The sequence below is a fragment of the Thunnus thynnus genome, chromosome 16, assembly GCF_963924715.1.
Source record: "Thunnus thynnus chromosome 16, fThuThy2.1, whole genome shotgun sequence".
Lineage (NCBI taxonomy): Eukaryota > Metazoa > Chordata > Actinopteri > Scombriformes > Scombridae > Thunnus > Thunnus thynnus.
In genome coordinates, this window is record NC_089532.1 from 15,847,534 (window position 1) to 15,867,103 (window position 19,570).

The 19,570-nt window shown below is 43.4% G+C and overlaps 1 protein-coding gene across 24 annotated transcripts in view; it reads right to left on the reverse strand.

Annotated features, from left to right (window-relative positions):
- Nucleotides 1-19,570, reverse strand: part of LOC137199626 (uncharacterized) — a 177,660-nt gene that overhangs the window by 63,693 nt on the left and 94,397 nt on the right. For 10 of the 24 annotated variants that reach the window (XR_010931822.1, XM_067614047.1, XM_067614048.1 and 7 more), the window contains 2 exons: nt 14,366-14,546; nt 3,296-3,453 (listed from right to left, as the gene is read on the reverse strand). The exons of 1 other annotated variant lie outside the window; for it this stretch is intronic. Coding sequence is in view for 5 of the 23 variants with exons in the window: in XM_067614055.1 (XP_067470156.1) it covers nt 3,296-3,435 (140 nt within the window). In the remaining 18 variants the exon portion in view is untranslated. Of the gene's footprint in view, nt 1-3,295; nt 3,454-14,118; nt 14,547-19,570 lie in introns of those variants that run through there. 13 more of the 24 variants (XR_010931821.1, XR_010931820.1, XR_010931819.1 and 10 more) reach the window with 4 other exon arrangements.

Genomic DNA, 19,570 nt, shown 5'->3' on the forward strand with positions numbered 1-19,570 from the left:
AGAAAACGGGAAAACTGGCGATTGGGATGGTCGGTTGGAGCATGGTTTTGGGCGTGTGATTTGTATGGGTGTATGAGATATCAGTGTGATCGTGAACTGTGCGTGGTGGTGGGATAAAGGAGGATTGAGGGGTGGGATGAAGGAGGTTCAAGGACTGGGTAGAAAACGTGCTTGAACCAAGGGCAGGAAAGCGGATGGCATGGTGGTCGAGATGGTCCACCAGCGCATAGTGTAGGGCATTTAATGTCTATGGATGTTAGAGATGATGGCATGGTTGTTTGGTGGCGGGATGAAGGAGGGTCAGCGGAGACCAGAGTGAAAGTGCCAGTGGACGGATCGAGGGAGGGATGACGAGATGAGGGTCGAGGGATGAAGGGATGGAGGGATGAGGGTCGAGGGATGAAGGGATGAGGGTCGAAGGGTGAGGGATGAAGGGATGAGGGTCGAGGGATGAAGGGATGAGGGTAAAGGGATGAAGGGATGAGGGTCGAGGGGAGAGGGATGAAGAGATGGAGGGATGAATGCTGTAGACACAGATAAAACATTTGGGTGTTGGGGAAGGGAGGGGAACAGGGATAGAACAGTAGGAAATTGAGTTGGTCCATCAGAGGGAGCATCGTGGCTCGGTGCAACTGTTGCTGTGGTAACGGCTGGACCGGAGGTGGCTGAGGGAAGAAACATAAAAGAAGGAGCTGCTGGATCGGGTGGAGTCAAAAGCGTAGAGGCAGCTGCTGCTGAAGAAAGGGAAGAGGAAAGGATGAGGGGATGCATGTGCGGGGGTTGATTGTGCAGCCTGTGGACATGGGGATGAGAGAAAAAACGGAAAACACGAGACAGATCAGACAGGGAGGGAGCAGGCACAGGGGAAGATACAACCTGGCCCTGCGTCGTGACGTCTCCTCGAGAGCTCGCCGGAGGTGAGCAAACATCCAATTGAAGATGTTAATCGCTTGGAAAAGAGCCGCATCCGAGTGGGCCATTGTGTAGATGCGTGTGGAGCGTCTGGATCCCAGCTGATCAGAAGCGCGGCGTCTGGAGGAGAAGGGTTCCATGTGGATGTGGTGGTGAAGAAGATATCACATTGGTACTGCTGGATCTAGTTGTGGGCGGTGTGTTGCCGAGGAACGTGGATCACGGAGCACGGGCGGGAGGTAAGCGTTTGCAATGCAAGCGTGTCGTAGGTCGCGTGAGAACTGAGACGTACGGGAGAAAAAGGGGTTAGACACGCTTATATAGGTATGCACGGATGATTGAATTAGTGAGGCACAGGTGATTGAATTTAGTGAAAGAGAGGGGCGTGGTCTTGTTCCTGAACTTTGTTATAATAATAACTCCATTTAGTAGCCATCTTCAAAAGTTGCATTGCATATTCTATTAGTGGTGAATTTGGTCTTTAAGTGAATCTGTGAGATCATTCACATATTTCCCAGAGAGCCTTGTGCACGACACATTGATGTCATCCTTTGACATATTTCAGGATTTCCAAAGGATGCAGAACTCGTCACATATCTGCTTCATTGATATGAGCCGCGCACTTGGTTGAGAGATAATGCTGTCAATTGCAACATAACACACTTCATTTCTGAATAGGGTATCCGGTCTTTCCTATATTTCATGTTCCATCTCATCAAAAAAATGCTTCCTCTTTCTTTGTCTCATTTCCAACTTTGGTTTGATGCCCATGGCACTGGCAACAGCAGTTGCCTCCATCAGAAAACTGTCCCATGATCCACACATGCAGGCCATTTCTTCCTCCAGTGCCTTTATATTGGCAGCCTGCACATCAAGGGAAATGGCTGAGGACTGGATGATGAGGTTTCTATCCTGTAATGCGTTGTAACACCTTGACCCAAAATGTGAGGAGCACAACTGCATTAAAGGAGTGGAAGTAGGTCCTTAAGCCCTGCGCCTCAGATCTGGCTTCATTGGTGAGGTTACCTGTTGTGGCGAGGGCATCTAATGCATGGATCACATCAGGGAAATGCTTTGCCACTGGGCGCACTGCCATTGGGCGCATTGCCTCTCTGCGTGCACTCCATCGTGTGCCAGACAAGCGGTGCAGAGAACAGTCCAAAACCTTCTGTAAGATTCCCCATCGGTGAGAGCTTGCACTGAATAACTTGCATCGTTGATTGATAAAGCCAAAGAATGTGTCTATATCTGGGCAGGCCTGGACTGCATGGACTCCAACTAGGTTAAAAGTGTGAGACGCACACAGGGAGTGTGTGGCAAAGAGATTTTTACTCATTCACTGACCTCTGCAGTCGGCTATATCAATTCCATGTTCACTCAATGATTCTTCCAACTTTGCTGCAATATCATCTCCTGTCTTTTTTGAGAAGTCCCTAAATTCTATGAAACGATCATTTACTTCATACCCATCCGCAGAGGCAGTTGGATAGGCACCTCACCAACAGTACATTTTGCTCCATGTTTGAGACATTTGGGGTAGCATCACACATTATGGAATAGTACGTTGCCTCTTGTTTTTGACTCAAAATAGTCTTTATGACATGCCAAGCACAAAGATCAATAAGTTAATTTTGCCTGTCAGGTGACAGGTAATGGGTTTGGACTCTCTTTCCTGTTGCTGGTGCTCCCTAATGTTTTGTAAATGATCATATAGGATGTTATCGGACTTTGCCAATAGCTCAATTATGCCTTGAAAATGCCCATTATCTGGCTCATTGAGTCTGTGTTGCCCCTGAATGATAGATTCCTGGAGGCTAAATACATCCAGCAACAGTCTCTGGTAGTACTTTGGGTTTTTTTTTTCGATTTCTGACTCCATGAGTTTTTGCTGTCAGCTGTCAATTCCAGATGATTGTGGGACAGAATGCTGCAGGTTCTTCCATTTCCAATAACAGTGTTTATGTGCACTGTTTCTCTTATGCTCTGGAAATTTTTCGTAAAGCTTTTGCCATTTGATATTAGCAATTTTCATCCCATCTATGGAATTCAGTGCATGCATGACTTTTTGTCTAGTTCAAAAGAGAACAGCAAGCATGGTAAGTAAAGTAAAGCTTTTTTTAGAGCTGCTACATATTACTCAGTCCCTCTCTGTTTTTTCACAACCACTAGGGGATTCAGAATATGTCAGGTAACTTGGGGATGCCCTGCCCTCTGCATCTTTTCGTGTTTCCTTTGCGATCTCTGTGAAAGGTGCTCTCTGTGCCATGACACATCCCAGGTTCACCCTGTCAGAATCAGTCATTTTATCCAGCCATAATACAGTGGCCAGATAAAATGATTGATTAGCCTCTGATGCTATTTTGCTTGTGCTTGCATCATCTACCTGCTGCTCTGACTCCGGGCCAGGCGCTGTGTCTCCCTCCCTCTCCTCTCCAACGCAGCTAGCCTCTCCTGCCCCGCTCTCATCTGGAGGCTGGGTCTCTCCTCCTCGCCATATCTCCTCTCTGACGCAGCTACTTCCATCTCCAGACTCAGCTGTTTCTGTTAGAGGACGCGTTGTGTTAGGCTTTTATACAAGCTAATAACTGGACATTAAAGTTAAAGCTAGGCGGTAGCTATTAGTGGCTGTGTTTGCCAGATGTTTAAGCTAGCTAAATGGATGTCTCACCTTGCTCTCGATTAATACGCTGCACCCCCATCGCAGGTGAGGCTGTATTTGTTGCAGCTTGAAAGTTTATTGGAGGGGGATTAAACTTTTGACCTTTCAGTAGTATGACAGACTAAACTGTTTTTTGCATTACAGGGATGGAAAGTAAAATTGTTTTTGAACACTATGTCAAGGAAAATTAGGAAGATAAAAAAAATAACAAGCTCTCTTGTGACTCACAAATACTATATAAAGTTTTCAAAAATATGTATTTTTGACAAATTGTTCCAGCAGATTATTTAAAGGTTTGACCCAGGGCCTGGGACAACTGACCCAATGTATGTTGACGGCCCAGCCCCCATTCTACTGTACTGCACACATTTGAAACACTGTCATTTGCTGAAAGGGGATGAACATCTATACATCTTAACATACACTCACCGGCCACTTCATTAGGAACACCTGTGCAATCTAATGCAATCCAATACAACAGCTCTACCATAAATTCTACATTTACGAAGCTTATACATTTTCAGTTTTTGTTGACATTGTCAGAAAGGTGATAATTCTACTTTATGTTTATTATTGAGGTTGTAAAGGGTGGTGGTGGTGTACTGGAGTGCGTTATATTGAATGGTTTTCCTAATATTTTGTCCACTCCATTAACATACATGTATAATAAGGGCAAAATATTAGGAACACTTTTCAATATAATGCACTCCAGTACACCACCACTACCCACTATGACCTCAATAATAAACATAGTAGAAGAAGAATTATCACCTTTCTGGCAATGTCAACAAAAACTGAAAATGTATAAGCTTCATAAAAGTAGAATTTATGGCAAAGTTGTTGTATTGCATTAGACTGTACAAGTGTTCCTAATAAAGAAGCCGGTGAGTGGATAGCCCTTTTGGAAATACTGTTTGTGCATATGTACAACTGTTTTAATGTTTTGTCTGGCTTCAACTTATTTGGTTGACAAAATGTTATCTTTTGGAGGATGTGTTACATAAATAAGCTGTGTTTTCAGAGTGCATGTGTGTATGCATCTGGATGTGTTAAGATGTGTAGCTTTTGTTCATGGCAGGTGATGTTTCTGTGTGTAAGTAACCTCGGGGTGCTCAGCTGTGGGACAGCAGCAGCAGCAGCAAACCACTGGCCGCTCATGTGACCTTTGACACTGAACCACATGGTCAGGGAAAACAGGGAAAGACAGATTCAGTGAAAAGACATTGTTTGAGAAAAGGAGAGAGCATAGACTGTACACAAACATGGACATAGCAAAGTGTAACTTCACCCATTGGTTTGCATTGGAGCCAGTTTGAAGCCCAGAGTTGCAGCTTATGGTCGGCACCATCTTTCTATTCGGAGTCAGGACCTTTCAAATATGGAGTGTGGCATGTTGCCTTCCATGTTCTGGAAACAAGCCCCACCACCATGGACTAAAGCAAATGCTAGCCTTCTGGGAACCCCAAGCAGAGCAGGGGTTTCGCAATCAAGTAACGTTAACTTACCGAAATATTGTGACAATATTCAGTGCTCTGGCTCCTGGACTCAGTGCAAGTCCAGGAGCCAAGGAGAGCAGCGGGTGAGCCAACTGTCAACGCCCACAAAGGATACTGTAAGTCTTCAAATCAGAGCAATAATTTCCAAAATGACAACCACCACATTAGACAGCCCAAATTTAGTCACTGACACCATATTGACTCACTGAAATAAAATTATTGACTTAGTATTTCTGGAGAGATGTTGACGTTTTCTGAATGGGAGTCAAATGGAACCAGAGATTTTTTGGAGCCAGCATCTAGCAGGCATCAGTGGTAGTGAACTTTAAAGTACTTCCACATTGGCTTCAGCCTCAAGCAATGACAGTTGCTGCATGAGTGAGAGTCAACATGAAAATATTTTCACCTGATGAATTATGGTATCTTACAGTCCCATTGTTTAGCTGGTTCTTTAAAGGGTTGGTTCACCCAAATTACAGAAAAAAAAAAAATCCTCACCCGGTTCTTAGCAGTTTTCATTGGAACCATTTTCTACCTGAGAAACAGTAAAAAGGTCACTGTTTCTAATAAGACACCTTGCAGTTAAATTTTTAAAATGTCCAAAATCTCAATCACCCTGATCGTACTGGGGTGGAATCTCAGAGACAATATCTCAAAACCTGGACTAATAAACCAAAATTATGCATAGCTGGATCCCATGAAAGGCAAGGTGAGAAAATATTTTTCACAATTTAGTGAACTGACCCTTTAGTCTGTAAAGCAGGTAGTGAGCTCAATGGAGAGTACTATTGTGTGCAAAAATGCACACGTGTGTGTGTGTGTGTGTGTGTGTGTGTGTGTGAGTGAAAAAGAGGAAGCGTGTATGCGTCAGCTGCCCGAGAGAGGCAGGAAACAGGACAAGGTTAATGTTCTATGACAGACAGAAGCCAGCAACTCCCTTTAATGTTGCTCCCATTAGGGCGCTCCCGGTGCTTGCATCCCACTCTAGCATCCTTTAGAAGACGCCTCTGCCAACAACTGGTGGGAGAGCAGCAGCATGCCAGCTGCCAAACATGACATTTGCTGGCTAGGCCATTGAACCCCAGCGGGTGACATCTGCAGAGCAGCCTTTCATCCCCTCGTTGGGTACCTGTGTGGCCCCCGGCCCCTGAGAGCCAGGATGAATGCATTCACTCTTCCTCCCAGCTGGGTTCCTCATAGCCAAAGGGCCACAGCATTGACACACATGCACAAAGACAGATATACAGTACACACACACACACACACACAAAAAAAAACGTGCAAGCACATGTGTTCACACACCCACACACAATCAAACACACACTCATATACTCCCACAAAATCAAAACAACTTTATTGTCCACCTTTGTTGCACAAAAGTAGAAATTCGTCTTCAGCTTGCATGACAATCAAGCGCACCACCTCTACCTCAAAAACACACCTCCGCACAACAAACAGCTTCCAGCGTCAACATCTGCAGCTCTGGGGGCTGCTTTTGTTTCCCCCTGTCGTTTCATCATCAGGGGCTGGCAGTCAAGTTGTGTTGCTATTGTTGTTATTTCAACCACAGGCCCCGCTGCAACAGGCAACTAGTGACGCTATCAAATCCTCACCAGAGTTTGATCAAATATGCAAACGCAAGCTGGGGTCGGAGTCGGTGAACGCAGAAAATAAACGAGCTAGAGACACAGAACTGGAAATAGGAGTAGGTATGTGAGATTAAGGAAAGGCAGAAAGTAGAAAAGCAGTAATAGTAGTAACACACCATTCAAATCAGTTGAAAATTTGACTCAGACATCTGTCTACAATTGTTTTTATCTTGTGGTTAATCTTAATGATGTATAAATGTGCAGATTTGCAACTCACTGAGGTTTGAGTTGTGGATATAAAGACCCAGTAGTAAAATAACATTTTTGTGGAAACAGAAAAACATTTGCAAGCTGCTGGTTATTAAAATAAAATACTAGCATTGTTTTTCAAACCCAATCATGTATCTAATTTAAAAACGGTAACGTCCAACTTCTCCTCTTCACATTCCTGAATGACATGAGAATATAGCCGACGGTCGGGATTTATAATTCCCAGAAGCGTCTATTTCTTCATCAACACTGGCAATGTGTTTCTGTTTCTCCTCTCTATCTCTTTAATCAGGCTTGATCTTTGACCACTTGTTGTTATGAGTGGTTCTGTGTAGGGGTTCTGCTCCCGGCTGACATCCCATTAGCCCCACATTAGGAAATTCTAATCACTGTGCCACCGGGACGCTGGGACTCACAGCTCCTATTTCACTTAACCTCCAGCAGGAGAGATCAGACTCTGCGTCTCAATGTTTGTCCCTAATTACCTCCCTACAGTGAGCTGCCACACACAATTTAATCCAATTTTCATCCCCTCTCATCTTTAACATCTCGCAAAGCAGTCACACATGCATGCTATGGTTTATATCTACAGCCCATACGCTTCCCACTGGTGCTGTAATCACCTGTTGGATCTGCATAATTCTATCAACACATGAGTTGATACTTGTCACTTTTGGTTTTGTTTTGTTTTCAGGTTGCTTAAATCTTTACCACGGTCTCAAATAATTTGGTGCTATTTATCAGAACGTTCTCAGTCTTTTCACCTGAAGTTGCACTGAAAAAGGTTTCCAAACAATCATTCAAACAATCAACAAGCAATTCATTCATTCATTCATTCAATCTCTACACGTATTCTCCTTTTATGGGCCATTAAACACATCAGCATGTCTAGTATGGGATCAGCTATCAAGGGTAAAGTTTTATGATAATTTGTGAACATGAATTTGTAATTTGTTTCCTCATATTAATAATTTCTACCCTTGAATTTTCAAACTTGTTCTCTCAAGCAAACTATTTGTGCCTTCAAATTACTAATATGTCTTTTGTGACCTCAAATCTGAGTTGAAAAACATATTCTTTTACTCAAAATGCCTCCAAATAACTCCATTCAACATAGTTAGCACTGTTACCTCACATGAAGACATCTAAAGACTGCAGGTAATGAACTTGAGGTACTAAATTACAAATGTGTGCACACAAATTATCAATACATGCACATAAATGATCAAAAAATTGTACCTACTAAAGCTGGAATGTGTAGAATAGAGATTTGACAAATGTGGTAGGATGACAAGAATAAAAAAACTAGAAAAGAAACTAAACTAAGAAACTTTTAGAAACTAACATTCATAAAACATATATACAGAAGCAGGTGATGTATGGGGGGGCAGTAACGAAGCTGTTTGGAAATTTTGAATTCTGAAGTTCAGCCCGACACCCTTCGCAAATGTTATGCTTTGCTCTGGTCTCAAATCCCTCACTTTTCCTGTGTCAACAAATTGCTCATGCAATACAAATACAAATAAGATTTGTATTGGGATCATATGACTTTATCAAAAATCAGACATTCTGATGTTTTTGGGCGTAATTTAACATTTCCACATTCCGAGATCTGTTTGTCATCTTTGTCGTATTTGTTCTACTCAATCCACTGTAGCAGTTACATCTTTCACACGCAGGAGAAATGCTCTGATGCACAGACAGTGGTACATTTTACATTTCTGGTGGCAGAAGTGCCAGCATGGCTTTGTTTAGAATATTTGGAATTATTAATGATATCTATCAGACTAGTAACGACTGTGACCCAAAGGAAAAAGATCTCACAGTACTGGCGATGCTGACTGAATGCCAAGAGATCTCTGGAAATGCAAAGAAGACATGAATCTTAAGATCACAACAACCACACAGAACAACACAATGTCTTGATGAGTGTGTGTGTGTGTGTGTGTGTGTGTGTGTGTGTGTGTGTGTGTGTGCACGTGTGTTTGATTGTGTGCATCCATGCCAGCCTGATTATGAGCAGGCATGCTTGTGCACATATGATATTTCCATGTTTACGTCTTGGTGTGTGTGTGTGTGTGTGTGTGTGTGTGTGTGTGTGTATGTGCGTGTGTGTGTGTGGTTTAAAACCTGTGATGGCGTCCCTATGTGTTATCCTGTGTAACACAGTCTTGGTCCTCATTATCATTTCTCCCTGGGCCTGTTCTAGTGTTCAGAGCCCCACCAGAGGGGCCTTTGGCTCGGTGGGAGAGGTGTTGGAGGCGGCCTGGCCCTGCTGTGCTCCTTCCTTCCCCCTCCGCAGGGTGCCAGGCACAGCGTGTACCACTGGCAAGCCAAGCCTGACGATGAGGCTGCCTGCACAGCCAACGCCGTGTTTGAACAGGGCAGGGGGTTGCCACGTCATGCCGAACACACACATGCAGGAAGGCCTACCAGTACACACAAATACACACGCTCAAATCTCCATAAGGCTGACTCCTGGTGGGTTCGACACATGTTTGGAAGATGCTGCGGAGGTGAGAGTAAATGTGTGGTTTCTAATTTAACGGAGGCTTTCTTGCAGTTTGTGCAGGTGAGAAACACCACAGACAGAGATTTTAAAAATCTGTGATTCTGTCTGAAGAATTGGATTGACATTGATAATACTGAGTACAAATAGGATGTCAGTTATAGCAGATCTGGAATCAAATAAAGGACACGCCATTTACTCTAAACATGTTATCTTTTATTTATACAATTAAGGATTAAATCCTTTAAAAAGTTTAAAATAAAAAGTGACTGCAGTTCAGTGTTTTACTATACAACTATGTCATCCTCGATGCAGTAATTCAGTCTCCTCCTCCCCCTGACTTCATCATTTCAGCATATTGCGTGTTCCACATTAAGTTTTGATTCAGTCATATGTTTTGCTCTCAGGTGTGCCTCTGAACCATGAAATATTAAACCTATGAATTCAAGGAGATGTCACATTCTGTGTTTCATTCAATATTTACACCTACACTACATTGTTGACTCTTTGAATTCTAATAGGTATGGATAAGAAGAAGTAGTGCAATCTTCATCTTGGCTTTACAACTTGTTTCCAGCATCTGCTTAGTTTAAAAGTCTCAACTTTTTCGCAGTTTCTTTCCGTCCGTTTTCTACGCAAAAAAAAATGAAAATCTGGTGAATGTTCAAATGTTAGAGAGCATTAGCAAAGAGCATTAGGAAGGCATCCTAAAAATGGAACTGTGTGAATATTGGCTTGAAACGTGTTAACACATGTGTGAGTGTGTGTCTATGTGTGAATGTGTTTATCTGACCTCCTCATTTTTGCCATCTCTAAGCGTCACGTCTCTTCTCAGAGCCTTCCGTGGGAGTCACTCCCACTCAGTCCCAAATAAAGTAAGGCCACTGATATCAGATACAGTATTGCAGTAGATGCATGCTTATGAACACCAGCGCACACATACAGTACCAGTCAAAAGTTTGGACACACCTTCCCATTTACTTGAATAAGACCGTGCGTCCAAACTTTTGACTGTATACTGTATATGCATGCAGTATATGCACACACACAAGCACAACGAAGACACAAATCAATGTAGCCCTCACAAATCAGATTGAAACAACAGAAAAAGAACATTGTGTCTGTCTCAGTGCACCTCTGTGCTGCAAAAACATCAGCAGCCCTCCACTCTTAAACTCTGGCTCGCTCTCACAAGCAGTCAAGGGGGACGGGGAGTTCAGGAAGGGAAGAGATTGGGTTACCGTGACATAAATCTCTACGTCTCCTTCTCCCGTGTGTGCAGGAGGTGGGCAGCAGGGCGACGAGGCTCTTAGCACCAGTGTCTTTGGGAATGCCGGCATGCTCCCTGGAGGAGATAGAGGAGATAGGCCTGGCGCCTCCAGAGGAGTCTCTCGCCTTCTCTCCCTCTCCCTCTCTCTCTCACCCTCTTCTCTGCTTATCTCAGAGACACCACAATGGGGTTTTGTACAGTGGAGCAAAGCGAGGAGGCTTCAGGTGGCAGCGGAGTATGATATGCAGGAGGACAGAAGGCGAGAGAATCACTCCCTCTGTTCCACACAATGATACGGAACGATGCAGCACACCACACATCTCTAATGGATGAAGCACAGCTCCATGTTCGCCCAGCATATATTACATACACACCAGTCACAGGGAAGATACAGTGTTTGTTGAGTCCATGTTAAATGTTTAAATAAAACCATGAGTGATTCAGCTTTTAGTTTAAACTTGTGCTATTTTACGAGCAAGGTTTTTGTTTTTGGGGGCAGTTAATGGTGTCTGGCAGTCTTCAGCTGGACTTTGAAATGCTTCCAAATAACTTTTTGCCCACAGTATCTGGTTCAGGCTGTGCACATCAATGGCTCCAGCGCCGTGCTATTACTTTTCGGATAAATGGCTGTTGTTATTGTTAGCTAAATGGAACAAAGGGATGGGATCAGCCGCAGGAGGGCCAGACCAGGTACCAGCTATGGGGAATTAGATCTGGCTCAGTAATGATCTGTCTAATAATCACCTTTGTTACAAATGGCCTGTTTGCTGCTGCTTGGAGGAGCACAGGAGATCAAAGTGGTGATGACACACACGCAGTATAATGACGGGCTGCTTGTCGGCAACAGGAGTGGGCTTGTGTCAATAACTGTCACATTAACACGAGGACTGAAGGCTGTCGCATTTCTGCAAAGAGTACATTTCTGCAAAGCATACAACCTGCTCAAGAGAGTCCATTTAGCCCGCATGACGCAACACTGCAATCTTAACCTGAAAAATAAATATGTTCAATGTGGTTTCTACGAGACAATAAAAAGTTAAAGTGTCATTTATGTTTTGTGTCATAAAGGTCAAACGTTATCAATCTACAGAATACTGCCAGCCAATCACGCAGAACTCACCATAAATCTTATCTGCTGGAAGCCTCGCAACCTTGATGATTATAGAGGCCAAAGGCTGTGCCCTTTCATGTATTTTCTCAGAGCAGGTAAATTGGAGAGCCAGCAGCTGTAATAGGAAAAAGCCTTGGAGACACTTGAGTCCCCCTGACGAAGAGAATAGCAATTATTCTGGAAAATCAATTTTCAACCCAATCTCTCCCTTATCGACCAAGAAGCTCCTTGGAAGTAGAGAAGGTGACAGGAAAATTTATATCCCAGATTCTATTAGCGGATCTCTATTTGCTTCGTGCATTGCAGAGAGGCTCCTTGTTTTCGTCGACATTTTGACTACAGGCATAAACACTGGAGCCGAGCACAGTCAGCACTGTTCTGTTAGAATAGCCAGTGTATATGAAAATTGATTTTTTTTTTCTTACTTTCTAGAAGCTCATTCATTTCCATTGATTTAATGCTTGTACAAACTCAGTCCGCTATTGGAAATTCCATTTGTTGGATGGTTTAAGACATGACAATGGGCACTAGCTACTATTTATTGAAATAGACTCAGACATTCAATATGAGCCTTCCTCCATCCTCTCCTGAGTAGTTTGTATTACATGAAATCTAAGCTGCTGCACTTTGGGTGCTGCTGTTGCTTCTCCGTGTTTGTTTTGCATGTGTATGGGTGTGTACATGCACGCACTAACACGTGCACACAATGTCATACCTCTTCATGATTATTCCCACAGTCTTATCAGTGTTTATTTTCCTACTGCGAAAAGCCTATTGCTCCGGCATTCTTTGCATGTCATTCCCTGACCAAGATTTATCGTTGTGTTTATCCCATTAATACGTCAAGCCATTATGTAAACTGGCTACAGAATATTGCAGTGGCGCTTTTGACTGGCTCTCTATCACTTAGGTTTGTTTTATGCATCTTATACTCTTTTGTCTGTGTCCATTTGTCATGACTGTTGTTTTCTTTTAAAGACAGATTCGCTGCAGTGTTTCTGTCCTTCTTTCTTATTTTATTTGTGTATGTGCGTACCAGTTTATAACGTGTATGTGTGCATGTGCATATATAGTATGAATGTGTGTGTTGACATCACATAGACGTAAATCACAAGTGACAGTGCTCTGACACGGGCTAATAAAACTCCCTGATCTGGAAGCGCTAAAGGCACCTTCCGCATACACCACCCTGCAATGCAGTCCACTGGCAGTCTCTCTCTCTCTCTCAGACACACACACACACACACATATACACACACAGACACAGACTTCCCCCCAAGACTACTGTGGGGCCATTTTCATGATTAACCATAACTCCTCAAGAGGAAATTCATTATATGTTGTCTGTTACCCATATACGCACACTACCATACAACCAGCAAGGGGGAAAAAAGACAAAAACACACACATTACTGTCCTCCCCTCCATGTCTTAATATCCTGACGCAGCAATGAAAAAGGGGGGATTGGAGGATTTACAGTGCTGATTCTGAGAAGTAGCATTTGCTTTTGGTTACCAAGGACCTCTGCGGGATCAGCAGGCCCTGCTCCCCCCCCTCTACCTCCACTTTGTCTCTCTCTCTGTCCCCTCCTCCCCTCTTCCATCCCTCAGTGAAGGATAAAAGTGTCCAGCAGTGTGTGTATGTGTGTGTGTGTCTTTGAGGGGGGGTATTTGGTGAGAGTACTGACTGTTGAAACAGATGCCGGTATGCATGTGCCACCTATGTCAACATGGCCGGTCTCCGGACCTGATGCTGCTCGTAGATAGGACCCTGCCCACAGAGCCACAGAGTCTAGACTCCAGATGTGTTCACACACACACTAGGACCAATGCCAGTCCAAAGCAATAATTCTAACAGTTGACAGCCGTTTACTTACACACAGTTAGGTATGGATAATAACCTTCCCTCTCCCAACTCTTGAAAGAGATATTACTTACAAAATTGCAGATTTTCTTGTTTATGACCAACAGAGGACGTCTTCACTCGTACAGTAAGTGGGAGTGGAGTGCAGAAACACTGTATCATGATGACATTTGGATGCAGTTAGGCGGTGAAATATCATCAGCCACCATGCTCACTTTCTGAACAAAGACACTGAGTCCATTTCCAGCATGTATTTCACAAACACACGCAGGCACATTGATGCCAGGTAACGCTTTCGCTGGAGGAAACTTTATATGATTGTTTATAACTTTTGCTTCACATTTAAGTAGATATCAAATGTAATGTTTCATTGTATTGTATATTTAAATAACCCACTGCTTCTCTCAAGACTGCACTGAAATAAACAGAAACATATGCTGACTGCATATGCTCAACACCGCTTTATTTAGACTGTTCTATAGCGACACGACAACAAGAGTGTTTTTGTGAAAAAGACACATGGGTAAATTGCAACTGTTATACAAAACAAGACTCGGGAAGAGGAAAAGTAAAGAGTGAAAGTGTTCAGAGCACAGATGCACCCGCTCTCTTGCTATCTCCTGTGCTTGTGGGTATACTGCCGATCCAGCTATTCTTGTTGGTTTGTTAATTGTTTGTCACCCACCAGGTGCCATCTGTCTGTAGTCCCACAGTCCCCGAGCCATGTGGGCCGGCCTGCCTGGCGCCTGCCAACGTCACTGACCTGCAGCAACCGTCCACACCTCCGTCACACACCTCCTGATCCGTCTGGGATAAATAGCTTCTCCCTCAACTTCTGTGCCGCCATCACGGCTTCCCAATCTGTCCTGTGTTAGAAGGGGAAGAGGGAGGGGGGTGACAGGAAGACACGGGGAGGGAGGTAGAGAGACAAATGAGAGGAAGGAACGGATAGATGGATGGATGGATAGAGTGAGAATAAACAAGAGATAGAAATGGATGTCTGCAGAGATAAAAGCCTGAGATGTGCAGTTAAAGGCCTGTTTGTGCTTTCTGATCAGTCTGTTGTTGCAGAGCAGAGAGACTCAAACAGCGTACAGCCTGCTACAGTAACTCAGCGACAACTGTCACATTTGTGTCTACATATGTCTGCATACTGTAGATGTTAAAGCAGCACTTTAATCGTGCTTTTAATGACTCTGCTCTGCAAAAAAAAAATATGTTCTGATGCAACCCAAAATTAAAACAGCAACAATTACATCACCAGAAGTTAAGGTATTTTGGATTTGGCACAGCATCAATTGGACCTCAACACTTTAAGAGGCACTCCAACAGGCGAGGGAGGTCACCTTCACCTGGGCCTGATGTTGGGGCAGCTGTGTGTTGAAAAATGAGATCAGCTGCTTGCTCACCGGGATACGTGCGGCAGTCTGGAACTACCCAGGGCCTCGAGCACCAGCTAGCATACGGTGGCCCCTGTACAATAAAGACAGAGTGAACAGCCCCCTCTCTCCCAGCCTGTCTGCCTGCCTGCCATCCTGGGGCATGTTGGGTCACCTTGACGACTGGGCCCAGCGAGGGGAGCCGCACCCCACTTCGGGGCAAAGAAGGAGGCAGTATGGGTAATGAGGCGTTGCCATGCAAGTGGAACAGCTTTTGAATAACCCTATCTACACACACACACACACACGCACACACACAGTATTCTACTTGTGTTTACAGAAGGGACAACAGCTTGTTGGAGAAACCTCTCAGGAGTTCTTAGTCCAGGAAGGAGGAGATGCACGGGCACGATTGTGGAGGTCAGCAAGTCACGTGGTGAGGTGTTCATGCACAGATAACTTCGATAGAAATGCATGATTTATATCTGAAGCATGTGCAAAAAGGAAGATAGTACACTCCTGCAAGTGAGTTTCGCTGTTATCTAGCAACATTAAAAGAGACTGGTGCCTACTATTCTCATGCGATTCTCAACTTTTCTCAACACTTCTTGTATTCAACTCCTGCTCTTCAAGATGAAACAGTTGTAAGGGTTACAGGCTGAGCTATCCAAGACCAAAACCCTGTGGACATCAATATTTGGAGGAGCCAACACATCTAGCTGAGAAAATAGTGTATATCAGCCACCCATGAAATGTTCATTTGAAAAGATGAAGTAACAAAAAGATTTTTCCAGTCCAAGTACGCCTAGTAATAATGATTGCAAGAGATGGGGTTTAATCATTCTGCATCTTGGTCTCATAAAGACAGGGAAGGTACAGTATTCCCTCATGTTGACTCAACGTTAAACATTCTCTAATAGCCTCTGAAACTGTGCGGCATATGAAGCCACTGGAATCTTGGGACTGGTTGAGCGGGACCCAGTGGGAATTTTGGACAACCTCTTCTCACACAGACACACAATCAAAAGTAATGTACACTTATCACCAACACTGACATAATGACAATTAGTGGGCACAGAATGGAGAATGCTGTTATGGTTGACTTCAAGAAGGTTGAGAAACATAACTTTTTATCGGTCGCAGGAGAAAGAATGAGACAGAGAGGAACCTTCAACTGGTTCATGAAAAAAAAAGCAGCTCGAAATGAGAAAAATATCCCCTTAAGTGAAAAATGAAAAACTGAAGGTTTCTGACCACATAGAAATGCAAATGCTTGAGTTTGTTTTTCATTAGCTTGGCTTGTTTGAAAGGAATAAACCTCCACACAGGGTCTGCCTGGAATACGTGTCTTATGGTAACATAATCCAAAGTGGCTGCAGTACAGTACGTAGGCTTCACTCCAATATCTGAACACTCCATATGGGTCATCAAATGTGTTTTTTATTTATCCATGTTGTTCATGTAAGTAGTGAATGCATTAAACATGAAATTACTTGTGAACTTTAGTTCCTTATCTGTGGCAGAAAACCTAAAAAGGTTCCACTTCATTATTCAGCCATTCCTTCAGTTTGCAATTGGACACAGCCCTTTATAAATATAAAATTGCTCAAAATCTTGGAAACCACACTGAAATTCCGCAAACTCATGCACCATATCGGCATTAAGCTATAAAACCATATTGTAGAAAAATGGACCACAGAAAATGTTTTTTTCACAGTTTTCTGAAGATGATGTATGTTTCCAGGATGGATTGTTCTTTTTTTATTCCTGTTTTTTTTTGCTCCACGTCTGTCCTCTCTGAATACTAATAGCCCATCTCCTGCAAGCTTTGCTACAGATGCTGTCAAGTCTAGCCTGAAATGATTATAAGAGCCAGATCCCACTGGCCAGCTTTCCAGTAACACTCCTACATGGAGATGGAACCAGAGCTGGGGCTGAGGCAGAGACTGGGGATGGAGCTGGCGCTGGGCTGCCAGGGGACGTACGCCAACAGGCCCAAGAAATTAATACCAGCACTGGGGCCTCACCAAGGTCCAACATCCAGCTCCAGCTGGAGCAGAGGAGACGAAATGGATGACTGGCAATGATGTCACGAGACAAGGTGGCTCGAGGGTCCCTGCGCCACTGCTAGCAATGCCCTACCTGGAACTAAGAGCGAGAAATCAATGGTTCCGATTGATGTGCTCGGCCCAGAGATGGAAGCAAAACTTGAGAATGTGAGTGCCAACTTCAGAGAGATTTGAATCTCGGCACCGTAAAATATGTTTTTAAAAAAAAGAAATTTACATGAAATATAATCACGCCATCACGTGCTATTATCAATCTGCATTCTCTCCAGTTAATCAGACTTCATTCAAACTACAGAAAATGTTATTTTAAACATTATAAACTTACTGTGCAGAAGAACAACAAATCCTTTAACCACTCTAACGAAAGGGAGGAGAAGCATGACAATGATGAAGAGTTTAAGCTGAACCACAACTTCCAAACCAAACCACAGCTTCCTGACATTTGCTAGTCTCATCATATTAAGCTTAAGTTGCCAAACATTTGATTCCGTTTGACACAACATATTAATCACCCCCAACAGCCAATTACAATATTATGAGTTGTTGGACACAACTTGATGAGAAAATGACTTCATAAGACACAGATGACTGTGTTATTTACATTAGGTCATGTCACGTATTTGTATTTGATGCATTTTTTTCCTGCGTCATCCAGTTTGAGGGCAGAACTGTTGTGCTAATACTGTAAAAACAATACAATCACATCAGAGTTACTTTCTGTCATTGCACATTTGCAAAGAGTTAAGTGTTACCGTCGTCTGTGTGTTTTGTAATGAGCTCTGGGGACGATCCAGGCAGTTTATAAGCTGAAATCTTGATCCTGTGTGTCTAATCACAGCAATGATGCTTTAAACATCAGGAAATCATTTACATTGCTACGGCTCATGGGGAGTTTGAAAGTATCTCATCGAAGTTATGACAACAGAAGACTACTCACACACACACTAGTCTAAACCCATGTCTGTATGATCTGACTCAAAATGTGGTTTCCTAATACTATAGAGCCTTGGGGGGAACTCAATACATTAATGGGTTTAGAGGAAAACTATTTCATTTCATTTCAGAGCTTCTGTAGAAAAAAAAACAGTCATTTCATTCATTTCATTTCATCTGTTGACTTCATCATTCAAAATAACAGCATGTATAACTGCCTTCTAATTAATTTTGTAATTCCTTGTTTTTTTGTTTTACTTGTATTTAATCAGTTCTAAAACATTTTTTCAATGTTAAAAAATTGAAGTGGAAAGAAACTGTCATGGCCCCGGCCGTGCCTCCAGTTATTTCCCTTGTGTTTCCATGTGTTTCCCTTTTCCCTTGTCTCCTGTTTTCTCCTGTCTGTGTGTGTGTGTGTGTGTGTGTGAATGCGGTGTGGGTGTGGCTTCCCTCCTTGGCACTCTCCGGCTCCCTCCTGATTGCGGCTCATTCACCTCACCTGCCCAGCCTGCACATCTGCCTTCCATCAACTCATCAGCTCAACAGTATATCTACTCCAGTTCTCCATCCACTCATCGCCAGATTGTTGTTTCAACAACAGTGGTAACCTCTCGCTCTGGGCCGTTCTGCAATAGCATATTCAGAGTTATTCCTTGCGTTACCTGCACTTACCGTGTTTCCTTGTGCTCCTGGGATCACTACTCTCTGGTCCCTCTGCCTGCCTGCCTGCCTCGCCTGCTTGCTTACTAAACCCCCAAACTTATCCTCAGCCAGCTATGCTAACTCCCTCGTCCGCCTGTCCTGCCCAGCTCGACTCTGCTAACCATCATCTAGCTCAGTTCAGCTCTGCCATCCACCATCGCCTCTCTACCTTCTGCCTTGCCTGCCATCCTCATTCCCCTTTATTCCTACAATAAACCCCTTTTTATATTACTTAATTCCATTGTCTGTGTTTAGGTCCGCCTTTACTGATCGTAACAGAGACAATCAATCAGCTGGTTATTTGTTGTAATACTAATAAACCAAGACAGTTTTCTGTCAAAGAAATGAAGGCGAACATGTTTCACTAAAGAGGCTTGTTTCTTGTTCCCATAAATATGAGTTATGCCAAAGCTGGAAGGCATCCAATTTCGAGCCATGAGGCAACATATTTTGTGTGGGCTAGCTAATAATGTTTGCCCCCACTGCATCTATCTGTTCCTGCTCTGGAAAAGTCTTAATGAGTAGGTGGATTCATGTACATTAAAAGGGAAACATTCATTTTGTCATGGAAGAAAGGAGTCATGGTGTAAAGTAAAATACGACTGCAAAAGTGGGACGTTTAGCCAGCCTGGTTTACAGTGGGATAAAGACTGAATTTTGCTCACCAGCAGTTTTAATGGAAACAGACGCTGAACATTCAGCTGGGGAACAAATACACAAAACAGCAGAGCTTCTGTTTTCTTTTTCCACTCTACTTTGCTTTTTTTTTTTTTTTTTTTTAAACTGCCTAACACTCCCTGATGGCGT